The 24,931-nt window shown below is 41.4% G+C and overlaps 1 protein-coding gene across 1 annotated transcript in view; it reads left to right on the top strand.

Annotated features, from left to right (window-relative positions):
* Window positions 1-24,096, top strand: part of LOC111656167 (heparan sulfate glucosamine 3-O-sulfotransferase 3A1-like) — a 30,746-nt gene extending 6,650 nt beyond the window's left edge. Inside the window, exon 2 of the mRNA XM_023407773.2 lies at window positions 21,554-24,096. Within this exon, the coding sequence (XP_023263541.1) occupies window positions 21,554-22,175 (622 nt within the window). The 3' untranslated portion in view covers window positions 22,176-24,096. The remainder of the gene's footprint in view (window positions 1-21,553) is intronic.
* The last annotated feature ends 835 nt before the right edge of the window (window positions 24,097-24,931 follow it).

Here is a 24,931-nt window from a genome sequence, read left to right as displayed (position 1 = left end):
GCCAACTCCTTGACCTCCGCCACCCCCACCAACATCTTTGCATGCCCTTAGCAGCTGACCCTAGGAGGCCCCATGCAGGGGAGATAGATAGAAGAGAGGGAACTATCCAAAGTAGTGCCTGTCAGCAGCTGCCCTCTGGCATCCTGGGAATCTGCCCCCCCGATGGGTGGGTGAGGACAGGCAGCAGGTGCAGGGAGCTCTGTAGACACCACCTGGATCTCCACCAGATGCTCACACCTGACGCATTCACCTGACACACCTAAAATAAGAGCTGTTTGTTATCTCCTTGCAACCTAGCAAGATGAAGGAAGCTTGGTGGTTACTTTGGTGCAAATATTTCAGGTGTCAGGGATCAGGAACTCCAGCAGCTCTGATGAACATGTGCAGAAAGGGAGTGTGATTGATCACGGTCAGGAGGGTCACCTAGGGGGCTGCCACAGAATGTGCCACCCTCAGAGTTCACAATGCCAACAGATGGTACTGTAACATTAAGATCGGGTTACATTGTTTCTAGGATTCAGTTGTTTATTCACTTTTGGGTTTCTGTGTACACTAGTCAGCAACTTGTTTGACCCCGTCGTATCTCAGGCCCATTCAGCTCAGCAGCTGTTGGTCCTTTTATGAGGTATTAGCCTTTACATTATGAAGCATTTATTCTGGGATTCATATTTCAAAAGGAGCACTTGAGGTCACTTTTTTATTGTCTTGACTGTACAGAAATACACCGCTCTGTAAAGCTACAAGGCGCTGTAATCATTTCTATCGTATTATCATTTCTGAAGTTGAGATGTTTGACCTTTTCAAGACATCGAGTTTCACCTTTACCAGCTTTACCATTTTAGTGGTTTTCAAGCAGTGCCCATGAACATCAGTGACTTATTTTCCTTGAACTTTCTGGAAACCTGCCAGGTAATGTTTTCTAATATTACAGCAGTTGTTGCCTTCAGGCACTTTACAAGCAGAATGACTGAAATGAAAAAAAAAGAAGGAAGAATCATGTTTGCAATTTTCTTCCTGTACTATATTTCTGTTCCTCTATTTTTCTTTTCTTTTTTTTTTTTTTCTTCTTGGCAGTCCAAGGTTGATGGAAGTTAAGTGTTATCCTTCCACAAACAAAGAGAGACTGTAACCCTATCATTTGGCACTGGAGAGTCAAGGGGCTTTAGACCAGACTGTTTCAGCGCTCTTCGAGAAGCGAACTAAACAAACCGCAAAACAACCTCCAGAATTCATGCGTATCAAGACTTTCAGAGGATTTGCCAGAGTGCTTTAGGATTTCAGAAACATCCAGCCAAACCCATGTTATTTGGGCACAGAAGGGCTTGGTAAATGATGCATGGATGGAGCATGTACGTGTTACAGCCCTCAGTGGTGTGGATTGGCAGGGTAAACCAACGCCTCAGCGTGATGGATCTCTCTTTCCCATCTCACAGGCAACAGCTTTATCACAGGACAGGGAGTCCTCCATATTTTCCACCGGCGAGAAAAAGACAGAGACAGACAGAAAGAGAGGGGGAACCAGAGCTATGGAAAGCCTGGGAACCAATAAAAAGAAGGAAGCCCTCTCCTCTTGGGTACTCCGTTTTCCGTTCCAACTATAGTGTTTTCTTTAAAATACCTTTACCACATATTTATTTTTTTCTGGCATACATCTTCGTCCTGTATTTCAAGTCCCTGTAAAATTAAAAAAAATTTAAGTGTTTACTACTTGAGGAAGTTGGAGGTTCGTCTTTCCAGCCTTTTACTTTCATTCACTTAGCAGGAAAGTATTTTACTCTTTTCAAGGGTCTTTTTTAGGTTTACTGGCCAAACACGGAATTGTTTTCCTTTCTGCCTGTGTGCTTAAAGGCATGGACTCTGACACACTTGCCATGTTTGCTATCTGCAGCTGCCTGTGTGGTGATAGGATGGCACCAAACATCCTTTTTCTGTTGCTCCACTGGGGCATGGCCAGTGCCAGTTGCCCTGGCAGGGTCCGCCCTGCAGACATGGGCATAGGCTATGCCAGACGGCACCTCAGGCACAACCTCTATTTGACTGTCCAACCTCTGTCTCCATGCAAAACACAGAATTATATTGTAGCTAAGCTTCAGGCACAAGTGTGTGTGTGTGTGTGTGTGTGTGTGTGTGTGTGTGTGTGTGTGTGTGTGTGTGTGTGTGGCCCTTGGAGTCCATCTGAAATGAGGGATTGGCATTTTTCTGGCATGGCTGACAAAGAGGCCAACACACTATTTCCTTCAGATGTTGTTTTGGAGCTTTCAGCACCTCTACATCCAGTGTATTCTGTATATTCCTACTAGATGATGAACAAAGAATTGCATGGTGGTGACGAGTGAAATAAAACATGCTGAAGATTAGGATTTGGCAGCACTATAGTCCGTGACCAAAAATCCTGCACAATTTTTAAAACAGCTAATAATGGAGTCGGTGAATGGAGAGAGAATGACAGAGTGGCATTTAATCTGCCTTGAGAGCTATTTTATTCAAACAGAAGCACTGCAGATCCACTGCATGTGCGGTTTTCAAAAGCTACCTGGTTCCTCAAGTAGAAATCCAGCTGTTCAAACAAACGCTTTACACAAAGTCGATTGTATTTCTAATAAGAAAGGTTGCATAGCACAAAAGAGCCATTGACAGTGATATATAGTAGGATTTCTCTCCACAAAAGTATCAGTTCAAATGTATCACAAATATTCTATGAGCTCATACAGAGCGCAGATTTACTCTCTATTTCTCTTTCATAACGTCAAAAAAGAGTCATTACAACCTCAGCTGCTCTATTTTTAATTTCCACTATCATTTTATTCATTTGGAGAAAAGATGGCGTACAGCTTTTACTAACTACCCTCCAAATGTCAGGCTGCTTGATTAAAGAGAGGAATGTGTTAGAAAATGAGTTTGCCACCCCAGACTAGTTTATTGATAGATGGAGTGCAACAGCGCAGTCTGCGTCTTTTTACATAAAGATGGAAGAGGGTGATAGAGGGTCTGTGTTGCGCAGAGGCTGTGATTGATATGCCCACAGAGGAGTGCAGGGAAGCCACCCAGTAATTCAATTAATCTTAACCTGAATACTAGTAATTGCTACTGTAACTAGGTCTGACTGTACATTAGACAGGAGGGAGATTGCTGTCAGAGGAACATGTCTAGCTAATAGAAGTAGGAAGGAACATCCTCACTGCTCTGGAGTTGCACAAAAGGGCTTCTCCTTTTTCACTATTATCCTTTCTCCTAAAGATGAGGATTTGCATGTTAATAAGAGGAGCAGAGAACAGATTTCCTCCGTTTGGGACCAGCATGAGAGAAGTGGGAGATGAACTATGGCAGGGAAATTATGGATGCAAAATCTAGGAGAAGCTTTTCACTGGCTTTCAGTAGACACATTCACGCAATAAAGTTATGCAATCAACTGTGAAGAAAATATCCATTTATCAGAAGAGTCCTACATTTTTTGAAATACGCTTATTTTTACTCTCTTGCAGGGGATCCATACCAATATATATAGACATATCTGTCTGTTAAATATGAGGCGACAGCTAGCTGCTGGCTATCTTGCTTAGCTTAGCCTAAGGACTGAAAACTGGGGAAAGACAGCTTCCCTTGCTCCGTCTAAAGGTAACAATATCTGCCAACCACAGTTTCTAAAGCTCACTAATTAACACATTATATCTCATTTGCACAAATAAAAAATAATAAAAATGTTTAAACTTCCTGCTGTGAAGGTGCATGTCTTGTGTTTGGGTGGCCAACAGCCGTATTTCCACATTTTCAGCTTCACATTGTGCCTTCCTGCATTGCTCTTTGTCAAACAAACACTTCAATGATCGGACAGGGTGATTGTTTTTCTGTTCTTTTGTGTCCAGCTCCTATTGAACTCTAGAACAAATGCTTTTGGATTGTCAGAAATCCTTTGAACACACCCTGACATATTGATCCTATTGTTTTCTGTGAGAGCACAACAGTGGTTTGAAGGTGTTGACCTGTAGTGACAGGAAGACAGGACTTTTTTATGAGCTGGTTTCATGCATTCTTCGGCAACTGGACACCCCGAGTACAGCAGATAAATCAAGTTTACAGTAAAATCTATTTTTCTTACGCCCCATTCTTTTGTCACACCCATTTCTTTCTCATCAACTTGTGAAAAACATTAGTTCCTGTCACTGATTTCGAGCTGGACCACTGAGCTCCAGACCTGATGCCAAGCATTTGTAAAAAACTGACCCTGATATATCAGTACCTTATGTTTCATTCCTGCATTATTTCAGTCTTTTATTTATGCAGCTGGCTTGTTCTGGGTCAGCCTCGGTCAGTTTGGAGGGCGTAGGGTGTATCAACATTGCGGAGCCTGTGGGACTTGACATGAGCCCAAGTCGTTTTAACCGTCAAACATGTGGCGGGGCTGGGGCTCATTATATCATTATGTTGTCAGGGCGATTGTTTATTCTGACATCTTCGATTCACACACACAGTCACATCCTCCCCTTGCAGTCACATCATCAATAGGGGGGGGAGGAAGCTGGTTATTTAGAGCCAACCGCCGGCGTGGACAGATGTACAAGATATAATATTCAAACTCTTCTCCAACAAGACGATTGTACAGTATGGGCTTTATCCAGCGCAGCTCCCTCCGCCACCTCCTCGAACACACCCACATCAATTATTAATCCAGTCAATTAGCAGGGCTGCATTATTCACCAGGAAGCTGTGATCACATCCATTAACAGTGCTGCCTTGCCTCATTGTGGCTCTCCCATGCGGCACTCGCACAGCCCACTGTCCCTTTCACCCAGTGTACATATTTGACGACCAGATTGTGTTTCCAGCACATTCATGTAGTGCTTTGTAATTATTTTCTTTTGTCTTTACTTTTTCAGTTGCTGCCTGACACAGTAATATTTTAATTATGTCGACCCGTTCAAATGAGGAAACCCGGGTTCTTATTTGTAGTATTGTTACAGTGTTAATTTCATCAACAAACATAAAAGTTGAACAATCTGACCTGACAAATAAAAGTAAGTAAGTAAGTTTTTGCTGTCCTCCCACTGTTTTCTAGAGCTCTATGAACACAGCAGCCATCCCGATTGCTTGTCACTGGGATTTATGGACCCTCAAATCGCTGAACAGAATCACTTCCTGTTTTCCTGTGTTTACCGGACACACAGGCGGGCGGCCGCGCATTTGATAAAAAGTGATTTATTTTCATTTGCTTATCTGCTTAATTGATGTCCCCCAGGCCTCCCTGACAGCCATAATTTCATTATACAAACAATTTAGAGAAGTTTGATTAACACAAATGAGAGTTCAGGGCCTCCACCAGTTTACATGTTGTTCCTACACATTTGGAGTCACGCTTTTCTTCACATTGACTCTGTCTGGCTCAGCCCTTGTACCACAGTCATTACTAACCACTCTCTATCACAATAGACAGTAGCAGGAAAAAAAAAAAGATTAGTCTGTTAATCATAATGAAATGCTGTTGTGCTATTTTACTTTGAGTACAAAACGGCCTCATGTGAGAACGCCTACTTTGTTTTAATCATCATACTGTAATTTAACATGTGTTTCACACCTTACTGAGCCTTAGCTCACTGGAATGAGCCAATATGTGGCTGATTTAAAATCCTTACCTTCAACCAGATTCTCATTATGGCCATTGAGACGCAACTGTATTGATTTTGTTGTTTAGGATTCACCACAAGCATTGATTTATGACCCTTCTGAGACAACTGAGTGTAATTAGGCTCATATTGTCAAGGGTTCACCCCACCATCACCTCAGCTGTAGTGGTTCTCATTGATGATTCTGTGCTTTGTTTTGGCCTGCCAAATGTTATGCGAGCGCTAATGGAGAGGCCTAAACACACACACATACCCATGCACTGGAAAGCACGTACGCATGCACACACAGACGCACGCGGCTGTCGTGGGGCAGATCTGTTTCTGACATACCATTTATTACATCATATTATTTTCCACTCAGCCCAGCAGCAGCACTAGCAGTGAATATTCTCTTTCACCGCCCTGTTTTTGCTCTTATGTTTCATTTCTCTTTCTTGTATCCAACTGGCTTTTAAACGGGGTCGGTTCTGGCAAGGCGTAAATCCAGCAGGAGGGATTTCCCCCTCACCCACAAAGCTTTTACTTCTGGCAAATGAGTGCCACCATGTGCATTTCTAGCTCTCCCTTATGAACTCTTGGATGCACATTACAACAAAAATGGCGCCTTTAGAAGAGCTCCTTTGAGCAAACACGCACATGCGGACACATTTACGAAGACGCGCCATCACAAATATGTTTGTACTCGACATATAACACGCTTTTGCAGACAAACATGCGCGCACTGTGTGATACATTATACACATAAACAGGTATTCAATGGAGCAAACACTCTCATAAAAGGACTGTATTAAACATAGAAGTTGTTCGCAACACTTTTACTTTTGCTTCACCACCATTTATTCTGTAGGTTTACTATTGCATTAGAGGCCCATAATGTAAATGCAAATGTGATTGAAAGTGGGTCATAATAGCCTCCATTCGACTGTCATGAATACGAATGGCATTAATATGCATTTCGTTTTGGTTTGCTTCTTTTCTCCGTAAATGTGTTCCCTTGAATGATCGTGCACACCCGGCCCCTCCTCATCATTGTCTTTACACTCTATTTATTTGTTTTCTAATTGTGATTTGGATGGACCGTATTTATTCATGCCACAGACTCTCTCTGTATGTAAGGCACATCCGTCATTCAAGCCTGGCAGAGTTTGACTCAATGACGGCGCAAATATCCAGCCATTATCTCTCCGTGGAGTACTCCCTCAATGTTAATGTGTTTTTGGGACGATTACATCAATGTGAAATATTGAAAAATAACCCTTCTGATTGATAACATGAATCATCAAGCATGTGTCCCCTCCCCCTTGAACACCTCATTTACTATATCCATGACAATGTGCTGGGGAACAGCCTACATGCAATCACCTGCTCACATGAGATCGGGTTATGGCGCCGGCCTTAGTAATCAGACAAGCCGTTGGTGAGAATTAGAACATTAGTTACTGGAACGATATGGGAAAACAGCCACATAGGCCTTGCCTCTGTAATGCCGTACATAAATACACCGCAGACCTGCTCGTAAAAGAATGAAGTGCAACATCCCTCACAGAGATAACTGTTAATCTATTGCTGTTCAAGTGTAAGAGCCTTTTTAGTCAGTCTTCTAGCTCAGCTCCGAGGCTTAACCATTTCAGCACTGGAGGTAAAGTATTAAAATGAAGCATAAGTTCTGCAGAATCACCAGTTCATTTGGATGCCATGGCAGCAGGCTTAGAGCCGTTACTATGTATCATGGCTTCTCTCTCTATTTCCCTGTCACTCACGATTAGGGCTGAGCGATATGGTTGAAATCCTAGTCCTGGTATTAGTAAGGATATTTTTGATATCAATATGTGTGAAACAAAAACTTGAATTATGTGTGGGGCATCTCGGTGGTTGAGTAGTTAAAGACTAAATGCATACCATGTAACCAGTTTGATTCTGGTTGAGAACCTTTGTCACATGTCACAACCCCCCTCTCTCCCTGTCAGAGTTTCCTGTCTCTCTCTATACTGTCACACTATCAAAATAAAGGCAGTTATACCAGTTTATTGAAAAAGAAAAATTGACTAAACAGAAACATGGTAAGATCATATAATCTTGCCATGATATGAACATTGCAATTAATTGATCAGAAAATTAATCAGAAATAATTCTGAAACTTTTTCAAGCAAAAATGCCGAATACTGCCCAGTTACAGCTTCTCAGTTGTGAGAATTAGTTATATTTCTTTGTTCTATGTGATAGTAAATAAATAAGAATTTGTTTCTGATTGAGTCTTTAAATATAGCTTGTTCAAACACTCTATTATTTGAAAATATAATCATTGGGCTAATTGATAATTATATTAATTGGGTAATAATTGAATGATAACACATTTTAACACACCATTATATCAAAATAAAGATGATTGTCGCAGGAATTCATGGGTGGGAAGCCATTGAGGGCTCATTGCTTTTTCTTCTTACTGGTTGGTATGGGTGCCTGCACATAGGTTGGGTGGCATCAGGAGGACTGGGTAAACTCCCCTTTGACAAGTGAAAAGGTGTTGACTCCATGTGTTGGCCTTACCAAACTGGGAAACAGAACAACAGAAAACTAAGGCAAAAATAAAAGAGGTCTCTTGGATGTGACAAATGAACCAAATCTGGTCTGATTTAAAAAAGGGAGCATCATTTGCTTTGGTGGTTTTGTGCCAGTTTTGCTTCTCTGCTCACTATCCAGCTTCAACAGAGCGCCCTTTTTAGCAGGGAGAAAAAAGAAACCTCCACTACACTATACGCATGGTCCTAACCCCGACAATGAGGTTTTGCCCTGTAATTACCTTCTATTTCTAAAACCATCCGTCTTTGCTCACAAGAGCTGACAGGCTAAAACATTAGCACGTTGTCAGCGGCTCGTCAGACGCCGCAGTTCTCTGTTACACTTCATATTATCTTGCACCCTGAATCCAGCTTCCCAGATGGAGTTACCTCTCTGCAGTCTGGGGAGGAAGAGGAGGTGTTTTCCTGTTGTGCGGCCAGTTTAGCTCAACTGTGATGGGGCCTCCTGGTTTCTCACTGGGGGTCTGTTGAATTCTGGGTCACAGCCCAGCCCCAGGCAACCGCTGGCCCCCGCGTTAGCCATTCGGTGTCGTTTTAGCCCCTGTGACATTCCACAGTGGGTGATTTTTCACCTTTTCTTTCAACGAAAACCTGTTCTTCATCATGCCCCACCTCGCTGGCGCTGCTTACAATCACTGAGAGCTTGTGCAACTGGTGCTGATGGCAACGCGACCCCACACACCTCACCGTCACCTGTTCGTTATGCATGGCCCTCCTGCCTCGACAGAAATGAGCAACACGAACTTCCATTTTCCCAGGGCTATTTATTTAATGGATAATGCAAGGGACGCGAAATGGAAATCATGCATTCGACCATGTCTTTAACCCTGACTCCTCCCTGCCTGCCTTCCCGAACTGCATTCATTCTCATCTCCGGTGAGCATAAATCATTTTGGTAACTTGTTATTACCAAACTCATTATTTATTCTCCAGGATGTTTAAGAAGAGGAGAAGCAAAAAAAAAAAAAAAAAAACCTATCAAATATTTAAAGCTCCTAGATGTGAGTAAGCGAATAATCTTTTAATAGTAATCTTCATCTGCCTCTGGCTGTGTCTCTGTGGCACTACAAGCTAGGAGAAAAAAAAATCCAGGGAGATTGTGTGAGCCCGTTTGTAGTGAGTTTATGTCAAAAAGAAGCGATAAGAGGGAGCATTCATACATGCTAATCTCTGCCCCTCTCTGCTTCTTCTGCGGTGGCAGGACGGCGCAGAGGGTGCGAGCGCGCTCTCTCTCTCGCTGTGGTTTGGCACAAAGATGAGGAAAGCGATGTGATGGTGCCAGGCGCTTTGTATTCTGAGCCTGCGAGTAGAAGGAAGGAGGGAGGGAAGCAGGAGGAGGGAGAAAATGAAATAGGGAAAGGCAGTAGACAGAGAGGAAGAGGGCTTGGAGACAGTGTAATCACTTTTACACTCCCTGATACTGCTGTCCGCCTGATGCTTGACTCTTATCCCCATCGTTCTCTGCACTCTCCTCTCCCAGTATCCCACAGTGTCTATCTGCCTTTCCTTTTTTTTTCTCCCCCCTCTTACTCAGTCTAAACAGAAACTTGAGCTCACAGGTTTCGTATGTGTTGCATATGTGCAGCACTGTTTTGCTATCTTGTTAACTTTTTGTTCAGCTAGGTAAGCTTAGACTCTTGACTCCATGTGCACCTAAAACTGTTTTAAGTTAACTGTCAAATATTTGGCTTTCATTATGTTACAGCTCTCGAATTTCATGTGGAAATTATGTTTTACTGCCTCTTGCCCTCTGCTGCCTATAGGTCCTGAGACACAGTACTGTAAGAGAGTAGGAACTGTAATGCAATTCAGCGGGATGGCAGCTGAAACTGACACCAGCTTTCTGCTGTGAGGTAGTCCACGGTGTCTGAGAGTAAAACAGAATGATGTTCTGAGTTCACAGTGAAACGATCTGCCAGCCCGTCTCCTCCAGCTCTGTTGGCTTAGATACTACCTGACTAATTTTGGCATCTCTATATGCTTGCATTTGAGCAGAACAATGACTCCTTTTCAGAAGTTGTTCTATTTTAGAAAATCCCAGGCGGTTTACAGTCAGAGCTCTCAGAAGTATGCCAACAAGACTCAGACTTGGGCTTTCAACCTGTCAAGTTCTTATTTTAATTGTGTGTGTGTGTGTGTGTGTGAGTGTGTGGTACAGTACAGTATGATTTGGAAAGCAGCTGTGTTATCAGTTGCATTGATGTGCTTACCTGTTTTGCGAGTGTGAGAAATATTGTGGAAGATTAAAGCAGACACTCTGGATAAGATTTTTTAGGATGCACATGACATCTTCTCTGCAACCGTTTCATCTTGTGGAAATTAGCATTGTGACAAACACATTCTAATTTATAATGTAGTGAACAATGACACATACACTTACATTACAGTCACCGCCACACCCAGCTCTCCCTCGTTCTTCCTTCCTTCAGCCTGAGCTGAATTCCCAAATCTCTCTTTTTGTTTTGCACAGATTAACCTCTGTCTTCACATTTTATTTAAAAAATAAGGATTGTAATAGTTTATATTTTTCTTATTGTCAACAAAATCCATGAAAAGAGCAAAACCATGAATGAATTGATCCGACTAACAAGTGTTGTGTGTGTAGCCAAAGCCTGAGAGAGCTCATTCCTCTGTTATAGAGCTCCATTGCTGTTCCTAATCTATTAAGAACACCTCTGTGAGCCACACAATTACACTGGGTGACGTGTTCCTTCATTACCATGAACATGGGGAATGTAGTTTATCTTTAATCAATCTCCCTATACTCCATCCTCCTGCCATAAACACTCAGTAGTGAACCAGATATGTGTTAATCTGCAGCAGAAAATAGTCCCAGAGAAATGTGCTATTTTCACATATATTTTCATCTTCTAGGAACCAATCAATGACTGAGCTTAGGGATCTTGGACAGTACTATTGGCTAATGCGTTGCTGGTTTTGGCCTTTTCATGGGATTTTATAGGAATAGAAATTACACTGTCTTTACTGTAAATGCTACACAACGGTCAAACCTCCTTAAATGCTCCTCCCTATAGGTAATCAGGTCAGTAAGTCACTCATTTTTACAGGAGCTCCCCACTGGATGTTAATCAGCTGTTCTGGTGAAACAGAAACCATTGCAAGTCTTACTGCTCTGTCTCTTACAGCATGATGGAAAACAGATGCAGATTTCAGAGTTTGAAATAAGCTACAGTTCATCATTGTCCCCACTGTCTCAGAGTGTTTATAGCAGGGTAGGTTAAGGGAGCAACACTTGATGAGGATATACTTTACGCTGCACTGGCAAAAAGAATGACACTGGGTTCAATATAACATGATAACAGACACACACGTATTACAGTAGATGCATGAACACTACCATTTAAGCACATCCCTAAGAGTTTGAAAACCAAAATGCTCTTTGTGCCGTGTATGAGAACACCCTCTTGAGTCCACTCACGTTTCCTTGCACTGATAACTATAATGAAAGCATCGTCTGTGGTTTTACAAGACTGTGTTTAATAGGCTGCATTTTGGAATACTTCTTAGATCATAGAGGAAGAGCTGAGGACTGAAGCAGACCATAAATGTTTCCCTCCTCAGAACAACAGAGAGGAATAGAAGAGAATATCTGAAATCTGTTTCAGGACCGAAGAGCCCAAAAAATCTTTTAACTAGAAAAATGAAAGTGCAGTACACAACCGCGCACAAAAGACTGAACAGTTTTCACCCTAATATAAAATATGTCAGATGGTTTAAGTGTTTGTTGGTGAAATCACACTGGAAAGGAGAAATGCTCAGGAATGCTAGTGCCAGTGTGTCTCAGTCTGCAAAGAAAGGTGGGGGTGGATTGTCTTTTTGCCAGCCCATCATTTTACAGCTGTGTTCATGGAATGAGCTAAAACTGGGCTTAAGTTATCAGGCTTTAGCCTTTATATATTTTTTTTTTAAATCACAAGCTTTAATATCTTTTTTCTGAGCTCTAATATTTGAGTTGCCTCTTCTCATAACAAGCAGCAGGGGAGGAACACACATGGGAACATGTGCCAGCAGAAATGTGGCTCATAACGGATATCTTTTTGGTGACAGTCTATATGGCATATTCAGCAGCCTGAAATGTTTATATTGAATGTTTCAGCAGCTTGAAAATCACCATGGTAATGGTCCCAAAGACAAAAGCCCTAGCCTTTTGTCATGGGTAATTATCGCAGAGCAGTCCCCTCAAAGCCTTCCATTTGGCTCTGAACAAATTCACATTTAATTTTACTCTCAAGCATTTGACACAGGGCTTTTTAAAAATTTTTTTGTATTCAAATCAGGCTTAAATGTAGAATTTAAATACCCATTGAAATGGTTTCCGTTTGAGGCAAGTGGTTCTCTGTGATCCCCCCCCCCCCAGATTATTTCAATACAAGAAACTATAGAGAAAGGATAAGGAGCGCTATAGAAAGACCACTTGAAATTACTTAATGAAGCCACCTTCACTGTATAAGCGAACATTCAAGAAACACAATACCTTGAAAATGAGCTTTGGTATTAAGCCCGAGTTTAGGTGTCTTATCTCCCACAAGCTGTTGAGACCTTAAAAACTGACTTGGCAGAAAGAAAAATAGCAGTGAGCTGTTGCCAAAGCTGATCCCACTGAAGTTGCCATCTCCACATGCTCTGTCTCACACACCATGTAACTCTGAACAAGTGGGTCAGAGAAATATGAAAAAGTAATGCGAGCACTGTGTCTGAGAATCCACACATAGAGTAGACACATACGGTACACCCCACGTGATGACATCAGATACAATACAGAGCCCCTCTTTGGGTTATATTTAGTGGTTAGGTCTTATAGTAATTTGGTTTAATGGAACATGAATCACTAAATGCAAAAATATAGCCTGGCCTCTGCTGGCTGCTTTCAGCTTGTGTGGGTTTTTTCAGACTCTCCAGGCAGTAATCACAATCGGTTCCACATTTCGGCTAATTCGGACGCAGGCTTTCACTTGGCTTACTCTCACCACGTTTTACACCCGCCGCTGAAACGCATCCAAGTGATCACGTGTCGTTGTAACTGCACCTATCCACATGAAAACCCCAGGTATAAAAGCACCAAGGCAGCATTGTGGACAGATTAAAATTCAATTGCTCAAACCACCAGGGGACGTGTAAAATAGAGCTATTTCCAGCCTTGTATGTATTTCTATACTTCGCCCAAATCACTATATCACCAACAATGTTACAGATGTCTAGCTTTGGGCTAGAGAAGAAAACCCATATAGACTGAGTACAGACGTGTATATTCTCCAGAGGATGAAGCCTTCTGTATTTTTCCTAGCGCCACCATGAAGTCAACATTTGTGGTTTTTGAGTGAAATGGCTCAACAACTGTTGGATGGATTGTCATGAAATTTTACACACATTCATGTCCCCCTCAGGATGAATAGTAATAACTTTGGTGAGTGGCTATCTCAGACAGACTTGACCACCTTTTTCCACCATGTTTTTGGGCCATCATTCATATGGGTTATGTTGACACTGTTCTCACCAAAGTAATTTCTGAGATCTGGGAACACAGCGACATCTTTACTGCGAAAGTCAGACAGCGCAAGAAACAAGTTGTAAACAAGCCAGATTATCCCAACCACATCCCAACCACTTTATTCACGAATAAAACTTGAAATGCATATTGCACAGGAAAACTGTGTTCGGTAGGTCAAAGTTAGACCAGGAACTCGTCTGTAAACTGTGATTGATGTTTACAACAGACAATTTGTGGAATAATTTTAAAATTTGACTTAATTTCCACCTCCAGATACTGTATGTTTGGATAAGTTGGGGGTTTTGTTAAACACCTGTATGACTTGCCAGAATTATCCTACTATTATATAATCGTATAAAATGACAGTTGTACATGGGATATTTCTGACTGTTTTCTTTCTATTTTTGCTCTCTCTCACTCTCTCTGTCCATCATCACTCTCACCCATCTCACTCACTCCACTCCTCACCTCAATCCCTCTCCTCTGCGCTGATATGCAGTCTGGACTCTGATACTTGATGTCTAAAAGGCTTCATATGGCTTGGATGTGTCCTGCATTTTTTTTTACTACCCACAGTAACCCCACTCTTCCACCACAGTTAGAGAGGGTGAATAATTCACAAGCAAGTTGCCATAAAGATAAAGCTTATTTTTCCCCCCTTATGCAATAAACCGGGGACTTACACTGAGCACCAAGGAAAAAAAAAAAAGGAAAAAAGAAAAGGATTCTGTTAAAAACACTGCTGATAAATTTATAAGAACATCCTGCAAAGCTAACTCTATAAATTTTTTACTAAATCACATAGCAGTTGTTGTATAGAAAAAGAAACAGAGAGGTTCAGTGGTGAGGCGAGTGTCCAGCAGGGAGATTTATTTATACAAGATTTTATGTAAAAAATGTTTTAACTACAGTGTTTGATACAATATTATTCTTGTGCTCCATTTATAATCAAGTTCAACCAGTAACAAATCGCATAGGTCTGGTTATTTTTTCTATCCAGGCGTTATTTATGAGGTCTCTAATATTTGAGTGCGTATAAAGAAATAGAAATTTTCCAAGTCAAGCCAGACTTTCAACAGAGATGAATTGCAATGGCAAAAGGCCAGCACTGTTTTTTCAAACCTTGTGTTTGAGGCTAGAACCGTGTGTTTGAACGGTTTCACCAGCTAGTAGCCTGACTGACTCGTACTACAAATGAGGACAGACAACACAACTTTGTGAGGTTATGTACAATTTCCCTTGTTGCCTTTCTCCAGTCTGCTCTTGTGTTGTTGATTAACTTTCCATTGTTTTTCTCTCCATCCCAGCTTGAGGGAGGACACGAGGCTTTATCCTCCACAAAAGTTTCCCACTTGTCTTTTCCTCTTAATACCACCAGGAAGTTGTTTTTTTTTTTCAACAAAGTTGCTTGATTAATGACTGAGATTGAATTTTCTATTTTTTTTTTCCATTTTCAATACTCCCACACACAACCACCACAAACATTTAAAACTCCTCCACATCCTTGTCTTCTAATGTGAAACATACCTAATCATCAATCTGACTATGAATTTTCCGTCATTTGAGAGCTGACATTTTTAAAGTTTCTCATCCACAGTGACATTGTTATCTTATGTCCCCGGTGTCACGCAGGGTTTCCTACTTACTCTTTATCAAAAGCTTGTCATTTCCCAGAGGGAAACAGTAGACCCTGTCCTCCCATGTTGTTTTTCCAAGAATAGACGACTCTCTTATCTAGTAATTGTACGTCTCTCAAAATTGCTTCCGACCCCCTACAGTTCCCATGTACCACTCCAGTTTCACTCTGTATTTCCAAGAGCCCACCCTGGATAATTTCTTCTTAATTACAAATTGCTTGAGAATTCGCTTTGGATTCACGAATAAAAGAACTACTGTGAGCTGTGTACGGAAAGCACTTTAGCTGTTTTTTAGCTTATGCCCTCATCTTCATCATGGCAAATAACGGCTGAACGAAATGCAAAAAAGAAAAAAAAAATCATATTGCAATTATGTTGGCAGATATTGCGATTGTGATGAGTCATGATTTCAGTTGGAATGATAATTTTTGCAATTGATGTTGTGATTTTTATTGGCGCCAAACAAGCATGTTCCTTTACATGTGGAGAATATGATTTGTAGGCCAGAGCATCACTGAATGTTATGTTGTAACACAGTTTACCTTTATTAAAAAATAAATTGCAATTGGCCACATTGTGATTTCGATAATATTTCTATTTTTGTTCTGCCCTATACTAAATGATTGAAAAAAATTTTTTTTTTTTTATTCTATTTTTCATTTTATTAAAACTCATGTACAAAGGGAAGCTGAGAGCATCCAAATTTCATTTGAGTCAGAGACAACAACATTTGATTTCAGTGATTCATACACCTTCACCCAGGGAGCAGAAACAGACCCTTTCACAGCAGACATTTTGGCATGTCATAGCAGGGAAAGCACACTGGCACTGGCACACACTGATTGTCCTTGGTTTGATCTGATGTCCTAACAACAGACAACACAAGATAGTCAATTTTGTTATGTGGAAGCTGTGTGATTCAGACATCAGTAATCCTGTGTCACCATGTTGGAGGGGTAGTTAACTGTCCAGGAGGAGGAGGGAGGATTTAGAGCTGTAAAGTGCAGGTGTGCAGACAAAGGTGACAGTGGATTATAAATCCAGTGGAGGGGAAAAAAAAAAAAAAAAAAGGTGAGGTGGGCTCATCCTGGAGGACTGAGACTGTCAGGGTCATAAAATAGACGACTGTCCTGATTGGGACTATGTGCTGCTGGGAAGCTCACATCTGTAATCCCTGAATTATAAATATCTGGATCTCTCACCATCCAGCTTCAGCTGAAGAAGCCAGCAGCATTGCACTACTCTCTGCCCACCCCTAAAAAATGTGATTATTACTAAGGGAGGTGAATTAGAGTTTATAGCAAACATGTCGTTTTGTCATTCATTAGTGTTTCCATGGCAATCCCAGAGTAATTTGCAGAGGCTGTTACACGCAAAGATCCCCCCTCATATGTTTCCTCTTGCGTACACTTATGTGTGGCAGTGCTGCTGGCGATTACAGCCCGCAGGGCAGGTAAAGGCCTGTGTTGTTGCACAAGGTTGACAGAGCAGTAAAGCTCCGAGTTCAGAGGAGTGGGCTTTCCCCTCACCGCACAGCAGCCATTACTCTAAATCACCCACCCCTCACCCCCTTCCTCCTCCTCCTCCTCCTGTCTCTCTGACCTCCGCCAGCATCCACTGACCTGGAAAATATCTGGTGAGTCCAAGCCGCTGAGAACGGTGCTGGCCCTTGCTTTGCCTGCAAACAGCAGAAATATTGAGCCAATTACAAGATTATTATCTGGTGGTAAGGGCAGGGGAACACTGCGGGAGTGTATTTACGCCTGCCAGGGCTCCCTGCTGGAAGAGGAAAAATGAATCAAAGGCTTGTGGGGGAGAAGTGGACAGAACTCATGCCCACTTGCCTCTATGTCTTTACAACTCCTGTCAATTGACAGACATTGGCCCGGATCCAAGGCCCTTTCTAAAAGGTCCAGGATAACACCAGGAAACGGCCCATTCGGAGCTGATCGCTTGTTAGTTTTTTTTACTCCTCCCTGATTCATATGTCATGCTGTCATATTATGTGTGCACCCGATTTACAGTAAATAAGACCTTATGGCGCATTCATACTTTTTTGGCATTTATAAAAACGGGCAGACATGAGTCACAGCCTGTATATGAGGGCAGAGTTGAGTTGGTTTGCAAGTGAAATTCGTTCAGCAGGGAAACGAAAGCAGCGATGCATCAGGCCCTTTATTCCGATGTGGTTACTTTATAGACGAGCCTACAAAGGACGCATTGAGTGAACTGCACGTTACTGTGTACATTAGAGTTGGTTTTTTAATAGGGAATATAGTTGCCTAAATGAGTCCTGGCATCTTTTTCCAGCTAGTTAGTTCCATATGAGACGGATGACGTACAATTACAACATGTGTTATGTTGTGTCATGTATACAAGCTGTTTGTTTGTGATGGTCTAAACTTCTTAGTCATCTTAAATGTTCTTAATTGTTTCGCTCGAGTACTTAACTGCATGTCAAAGCAGGGAATTTGATTTAAAGGAAGGCCAGGGTTCATGTGCTGTGTTTCTTATTTGGGTTTGGGTCTGTGTCTTGTTTCATGAGTGGATCCCGCTGCCTGTGTCTCATGCATCAGTGTGCTTCGGGAGTCGTATTTTAGCAGCGTGATGAAGACATCAAAGCAGAATGGAACTGCAGTAAATCTCAAGCACTTGGACAGTTTGTCATCTGTTACATCACCTACCCTGCCAATAAAGTTTCATTAGAAAGCGCAGCATGCGTTAGCTGTAGAATGGAAAGAAATACCCCAGTGTAGTTCACTCACTTTCAAACCAAGTGTTTCTTGTGTCTTTGCCCAACTAAAACTTAAAAGCTGAGAACTGAAGTTCATTGCTTGTATAACATTGGTGTTCATTAGTCACTTAAATGTTTCTAGATTGACAGGAAATTAATCAACATTAGTAATGCAAGTAACACTTATTTTCATTAACGATTCATTTGCTGTTTGTTTTTTTAATTAATCGTTTACTCTGTAAAATGTAAAAAAACAGTTAAACAAAAAAGTGACATCTTCAAAAATTTTGTACAGTTCAAAATCACTTTGGGCTCTGGGAACTTGTAATTTTTCACAATTTCTTTTTACATTCTGTATATTAAAGGGAAACTGCACCGCTTATACAGATGAAAGTCTGTTTACAGGCCTTGGGGAGCACTACTCCATATGTGAAAAAGTAGTATGAAGCCTTTTGTGGCTCCAGAGGGAGCTACACAAAGTCAGTAAGTGATGAGACTCGAGTCTGCATCGGTTGGATCTGAAGACTACAGATTTCAAAATGAAAAAAAAGAAGTGGGTGCGGAGTTAGAAGGAAATTACCTTAATAGACCTCCATAGCCCACTTCTCATCTTTGCTTGAGGATAGCAGTTTGAAGGTACATTAGCCGCTACTAGCATAAGACACCTGAATCTCTGACTGAATTGTCTGTCATTTCGAGATGCATTGTGGGTAATATAGTCACCAGGTTTTGACAAGAAAGAAGAATGTGTGGAATAAAAAAGAGAATATTTCTTTTTATTAAACTTTAATGAGTCCAACATTATTATAGGAGTGCAATGCTAAATCAGTGGAATACTTAAGAATTTAGAATTAATTAGTTGAAGGCCTAGCATGCATGTTTACATTATTTATTTTTTTCATAATTTATTTCATTTAACAGAACATGCATGGGGGTGCAACCAGTATCTTTTTCAATACAACTACATTCTACAGATGTGCTTGAAACCATTCTCCCAATAACTACAGAATTTACATCTACCCGATAAGAGTGCTTTATGACTTCTATACCTGGACTGCCAAACATGCCTGTCTTCATGTTGCACATGATATGACATACTTCACTGACCCTTAACCCCTCCCCACCCACGTGCCACCTGCCCTCGCGCCACCACACCACTGCGCCAACCACAGAACAACCTCGACACATGCCATCAAATATGGATGCTTCCTTTAGTACAGGCTCATTTCTTTTTCATAACACAATAATGTTCTCTTTTGCATCATAAAGTTGTGGTTCTGTAAGGACAGTTTCAGAAGTCTAGTGGTTCCCAAATCAGCATGTTGCCAATATAGGCGGGAAGACTTCCTGCACGCCAGAGTCAGACATCCCCCTTTTATCAATAATTACTGTCCATGTTCTCTACTATTGACTAGTCGGCTTAGTAGACACTGCCTTCCCCAATGACACTGGGTTTGTTTTAAAGCACCGTTATATAGCCTCACTCTTGACTCTTGGGGTAGTGGTGCAGAGCTAATGTGAGAGGAAAGGAGCCTTGTCCATGTTCCTACACAGCTGTAGGAGAGGTCATGGATACTGAGAGGACCTGGGGGGCTCAGGTTATGGTCAATGTTGCCAGCGGATGTCGACACATCAGTGCACCTGTGTTGCTGCTCTTGCTCTTATCGACCACTTCCTGCATGTCCCCCTTGTGCTGACCCTGTGTGATCCTTTCCTCACAGAGAAAATCCACTCAGGATACTCAACCACATAAAGTGCATGTGTTTTGACATTGGCCAGAAGTTTATTGACTTATGGCTTTTAGATCTGTTTCACTTCATATGCTGAGCTCAACCAGCAGCTGCTTTAAAGCCTGAAACAGTTTGTCGAAGTTTGTCCTGTCGATGAGAAAAGCTTATAATGTAATTTTGTTGTTTAGTTGTTTAGGGTCCTCAGTGAAACCAGCCATCGCATTCATCATGACAGCTGCTGTCTTTGAGAAGCGCTGTCTGTTTGTGTAAAGCTTGGCCTCTGCAAGCATCTCGGTGCCCTCTGTCTCATTTCAGTCTGTGTATGTTAAACGGAGCATGATTGTTTACCAGCCGTTTTGCAAGGCAGAAAAACGGTGCCCATCACATCAGAAAAAGACACACGCTGGTAAGCAGAAGCTGCACTTTGATGGTACTGTATATGCCGGTGCTTGGCACTGTGCGATAACATAAACAGATTGGAGTCGTGAGCGCTCTCGAGTCTTCAGAAATTTCTGAGGGCCTCCCTCCTTTGGGGTCTCAGCAGTTCTGTCACGAGCGGAAAACTGCGTCTACCCTGGGAGCAGCTTGGGCCACATTGTCAGCGCCAGTCCTCGCTTTAAGCAGCACCAGCCGAGCAGATGAATAATTGACGCCTGCATTCTGTACTTTGGTGAATTTTAAAGCTGTATTCTGCAGAGGCTCTAAATGGCAGGGGGAGGGCGCGTTAATCATTCATGAGCTGCTTTTACCCGTTTTGCTTAGAGTCACTGTCCTGAAGGCGGGTGGGCAGAAGGAAAGTGGAGAAAGAGGAGTGGGAGTGGAGGGGGTGGTATGGCCAAATGGAGTAGCTTATTTCCCATCCCTTTTGTGAAAAAGGACTCCGGCAGAGGATGAGGAAATTTTGCCAAATAAAATCTACCATCAAATGTTATAACCTCAGGGTTCACCTAGCTGAACTTTTTTTGATCTAAATATTCTTTCATTACTAAGATTTAATTTCATGGAGTTGAACACATTTAGAATAGAGTCTATGCCTCTAGTGTGTTCAGATTGCTCAAGTAGAACTACAGAAGTACACCTACAAACAGCACAAGTCCCCAATTCATTAGTTAAATAAACACAATTTTAAACCACATGTACAGCAAATGGAAAACTGCAGCATCAAAACACTTTCTTGTTGTTCTTCCATCATTTGTTCCAAAAGGCGAAAGTACAGGAAGGTGATCAGTTATGCTGAGAGGGCCTTTCTGTTCGAGTATCAATATTTTATAGCCAGTACTACCATAGTATGGGAATAGAGATTGACGTCCTTCTTTTCGCACCATATCAGAGTGAAGAATACCCCCTTTCAAATGCACCCAGGGGAGCCCTCTTGATTTCATAAACCCTCAGGCTACATTAAGGAACACTTGAAGTAGCATCTGCATGCCATCACCGCGAGTATGTCTTTACATCCAGAGACCAGTCTGAGCATGGTGCTGCGCCAAAACTGCAAATCAACATTTGGTCACACCTGATAGAGATCAAATAAATAAACTTGTGCAAACAGGCCGTTACCAGTGTTATTCTTGATTGATTGGATTTAGAGTTTTTGATGACTTAGCCTGAGTTCATCCAGTTTTAATGTTTATTGTAATAAGAGAGGTTGTACAACTGTGTCAGTTGCTCAGTGTGCTTCAGTCAGAGGTTCAGGTCAAACAAATATCTCACTTCCTTTGCATCCCTCTTCTACTTATTTCTTATTAGGGAGCTGATGCCCAAGACCCTGGAGGGCCAGATCACCATGGAGAAAACACCCAGCTACTTTGTGACCAGAGAGGCTCCAGCCCGGATCTCCGCCATGTCCCGGGACACCAAGCTGATCGTGGTAGTGAGGGACCCCGTCACCAGGGCTATCTCAGACTACACACAGACTCTGTCTAAGAAGCCTGACATTCCCTCTTTCGAGAGCCTCACCTTCAAAAACAGGACTACGGGGCTCATCGACACCTCGTGGAGCGCCATCCAGATCGGTATCTACGCCAAGCACCTGGACAACTGGCTGCAGTACTTCCCCATGGAGCAGATCCTGTTTGTGAGCGGCGAGCGCCTGATCAGCGACCCGGCCGGAGAGCTGGGCCGCGTGCAGGACTTCCTGGGGCTCAAGAGGATCATCACAGACAAACACTTTTACTTCAACCAGACCAAGGGTTTCCCGTGCCTCAAGAAGGCGGAGGGCAGCAGCAAGCCCCACTGCCTGGGCAAAACCAAAGGGAGGACCCATCCGAACATTGACCCTGAGGTGGTGCAGAGGCTACGGGACTTCTACAGGCCCTTCAACATGAAGTTCTACCAGATGACAGGGCGGTTTTTTGGCTGGGATGACTGAATGTGTTGCCTGTGACACTGAGGACTGTGGGAAATACTACGATGGACTATTAGAGCCACTCTAGGAGGAAAAAAAGATTTTGAGAGTAAAGTAGAAATATTTCAAGAAAAAATTAATAATGTTACAAGAAATAAGGCTAAGATTAAAAAAAATTATAATTTTAGTTGAAAACTATTTTGTGAATATCCTAGGAAAGTGCAGTTAAAACAATCTATGTGTATAACAGTCAGGCAAAACTAAAACATGCTAATTTAATCTAATGTCGTTTAATCAAATTCTAACATTTTGGTTATTATTGTCTCAAAAGCTTTTTTCTAAGAAATATAACTTGTTTTCTCATAGATTTATAATTCTATTATTGTAATATTTTGTAACATTGTGTCTTTATTCTGGTAAAACTATGCCTTTAATTTAATGCAATATAGTTATCTTAATAATATATATACTGTATATTGATATATATATGTATATATTATATATGATTTTACACTCAAAAACTGAGAATGAAGTAATAATATTACAAGAAAACAAGTTGTTATATTTTGAGAATATTTTTCTCATAAAACTATTACTTTATTTTTATATTGTTACTTTTACTTTAACTTTTTATTGCAGACTGATATGTTTGTGACTTTTTCAGAGATATGACAATTTTATTCTCAAAATCTTGTTCGTCCTCCCGAACAGTGTCCATATTAATCTGTCGTAGAAATATGGCCTCAGCACTAACCGTAAGCAATATGTGGCTGTTCCAGGAGAGACAGAGGCCTAGTCTCTCCTCAGTGGCATCCCAGATATGCAATCTTTCACTGTTCCATTTTTCATCATCAGAGCTGCCTCTAATCCACAATCATGGAGGTGTTTTCCTGTAAGAAAATGCGATTGAGTTGTTGAAGGATTTGCGTCATGTCTCCCTGCACTATCTGAAGAAACTGTTTTTTTTTGTTTTTTTTGTTTGAGGTCCTTGGCTGTGAGACAGTACTATTGTATGCAGTGCTTCTTCAAGAAGATGGGTGAAATCACATTGTGTTCAGGGGCTTTTGATAAAAGCTCTTACTGAATGATTTAATGCCATATTTTAAACATACATAGCTGCTTTCAAATTTTCTAGCAAAAAGAATATGAAAAGATAAAAAATATATGTATTTTTGAAATGTATTTATTCAAGAGGTACACAAGCAGTATGTATGTATTTTGAATAACTCCTCAGTGATTATTTCCTCTTTTATTATTATTATGCTCCCCCATGCCTTTTAGAGTTTTGTTTGTTTTATTCTGAACACTAAAACATGTTATCCTCAATTTAATTTCAGGTCATGCATTCTAATATGTATTTACTATACATGGACAAGTGTGGGAACACTCGTCTCCACTTAGCTTTCAGTTCCAGAGCTGTGGCTTTGTTATTTCAAGGGTTGTTTCCCTACCCTCAGTTAATGAAGTTACAGGCAAAGATAGCACTCGCTATTATTCAAGCAACAGCGACTCCGGTGGAGGGAAGAGACCTCCAAAAGGGCCTTCCCAAGCTGTGACTCAAATTTCCTCAACATGCCTCCTTGTGAATTGAATACACTTGATGTCACTGGCCTTCCTTGCCTCGAGGCGATGTGTGTGTGGAAGTCTTTTTAAACCCAGGGAGCATGAGAACAATGGCTGAGTTGTGTTCCTAATTTCTGTCTACTTGTATTGTGAGCCACTTTCTAAAAGCAGATGTTCCTCAAAAGACACAAAATACAAAAGTGTTTTTTCTTGGGGTTTTTTTTTTGGTGTGAGCATCAGAAAAGAACCTGATATAGATTTTTTTTTTTTTTTGAGGGGGTGGTGGTTTATGTTACCAATCTAACTGTGCTGTTCTGACTGTTGTTTACTTCAAGTTGTTGGGATTTTTAAGGCACTCATTGAATAAAAGATGTTATATGTATTGGCCTTTATATATTTTTTCTGTTCATAGCAATGATCCAACCTCAAAATGTATGTATGTATGAGAGTATGCATAAGTGTAAAAGTATACCATATCCACAAGGCCACAGAGAGAACATTAAAGTCATTACAGTGCTGCTCACGCATCTAACAAGCTCAGCTTCCTACAGAATCATAACAGCACTCCCTCACTGCTCTCCTATCTCCACTCTTACACCTTCACATATTGTCTCTGCTTATCTCCATCCAGCCTCTAGGGCAGAGAGTCAAAAGGAGGCACTGAGGAATTTAAAAGATACTTGCAATCTGAAAGTCTTACTTTGGCGTTCCTGGCAGCTTCTTGGCAGCTGGAGGACTCAGGCTAGAGGTGCAGACTTTTTGGGGGACAGTGTGAAGGAAGTTGGGGTAGAATTCCTGTGTCTTCAAAATTGCTTCAAATTGCAGTCCTAGCTAATATGTATGATTTAACATTAAAAGGATCATTTATTCACAACATACAAAAATACTAAAACAATCAAATCAAATATTCAGATATTTTACTACTTAGGCTATACAGATACTTTTATTAAATCAAACTACACCTTTTAATCAGCTGTTCTGCATGGACAAAACATAGGACTTTACTATGCTCACACTGTATAGTCTGATCAACCAGTCACAACTTGGGGAAACAGAATTCCCAGTAAGTTTTGTACATTGACAATTCCATTAAAGTTTTACTCAAACAAAATTATGTCATCCCTAAAACTGCAGCGTTACTTTGTGCAATTCTTCTCTCAACAGAAAGCGAGACGGAAAAAAAGATGTACCTGCAGAGAGCTGATGTGGACAGATAG

Source organism: Seriola lalandi, unplaced genomic scaffold, assembly GCF_002814215.2.
Source record: "Seriola lalandi dorsalis isolate HSWRI2012SDOR001 ecotype SW California unplaced genomic scaffold, Sedor1 jcf7180002054346, whole genome shotgun sequence".
In the NCBI taxonomy this organism is placed as follows: domain Eukaryota; kingdom Metazoa; phylum Chordata; class Actinopteri; order Carangiformes; family Carangidae; genus Seriola; species Seriola lalandi.
Note: the sequence above shows the minus strand (reverse complement) of the source record. Positions and strands in the feature narration are given on the sequence as shown.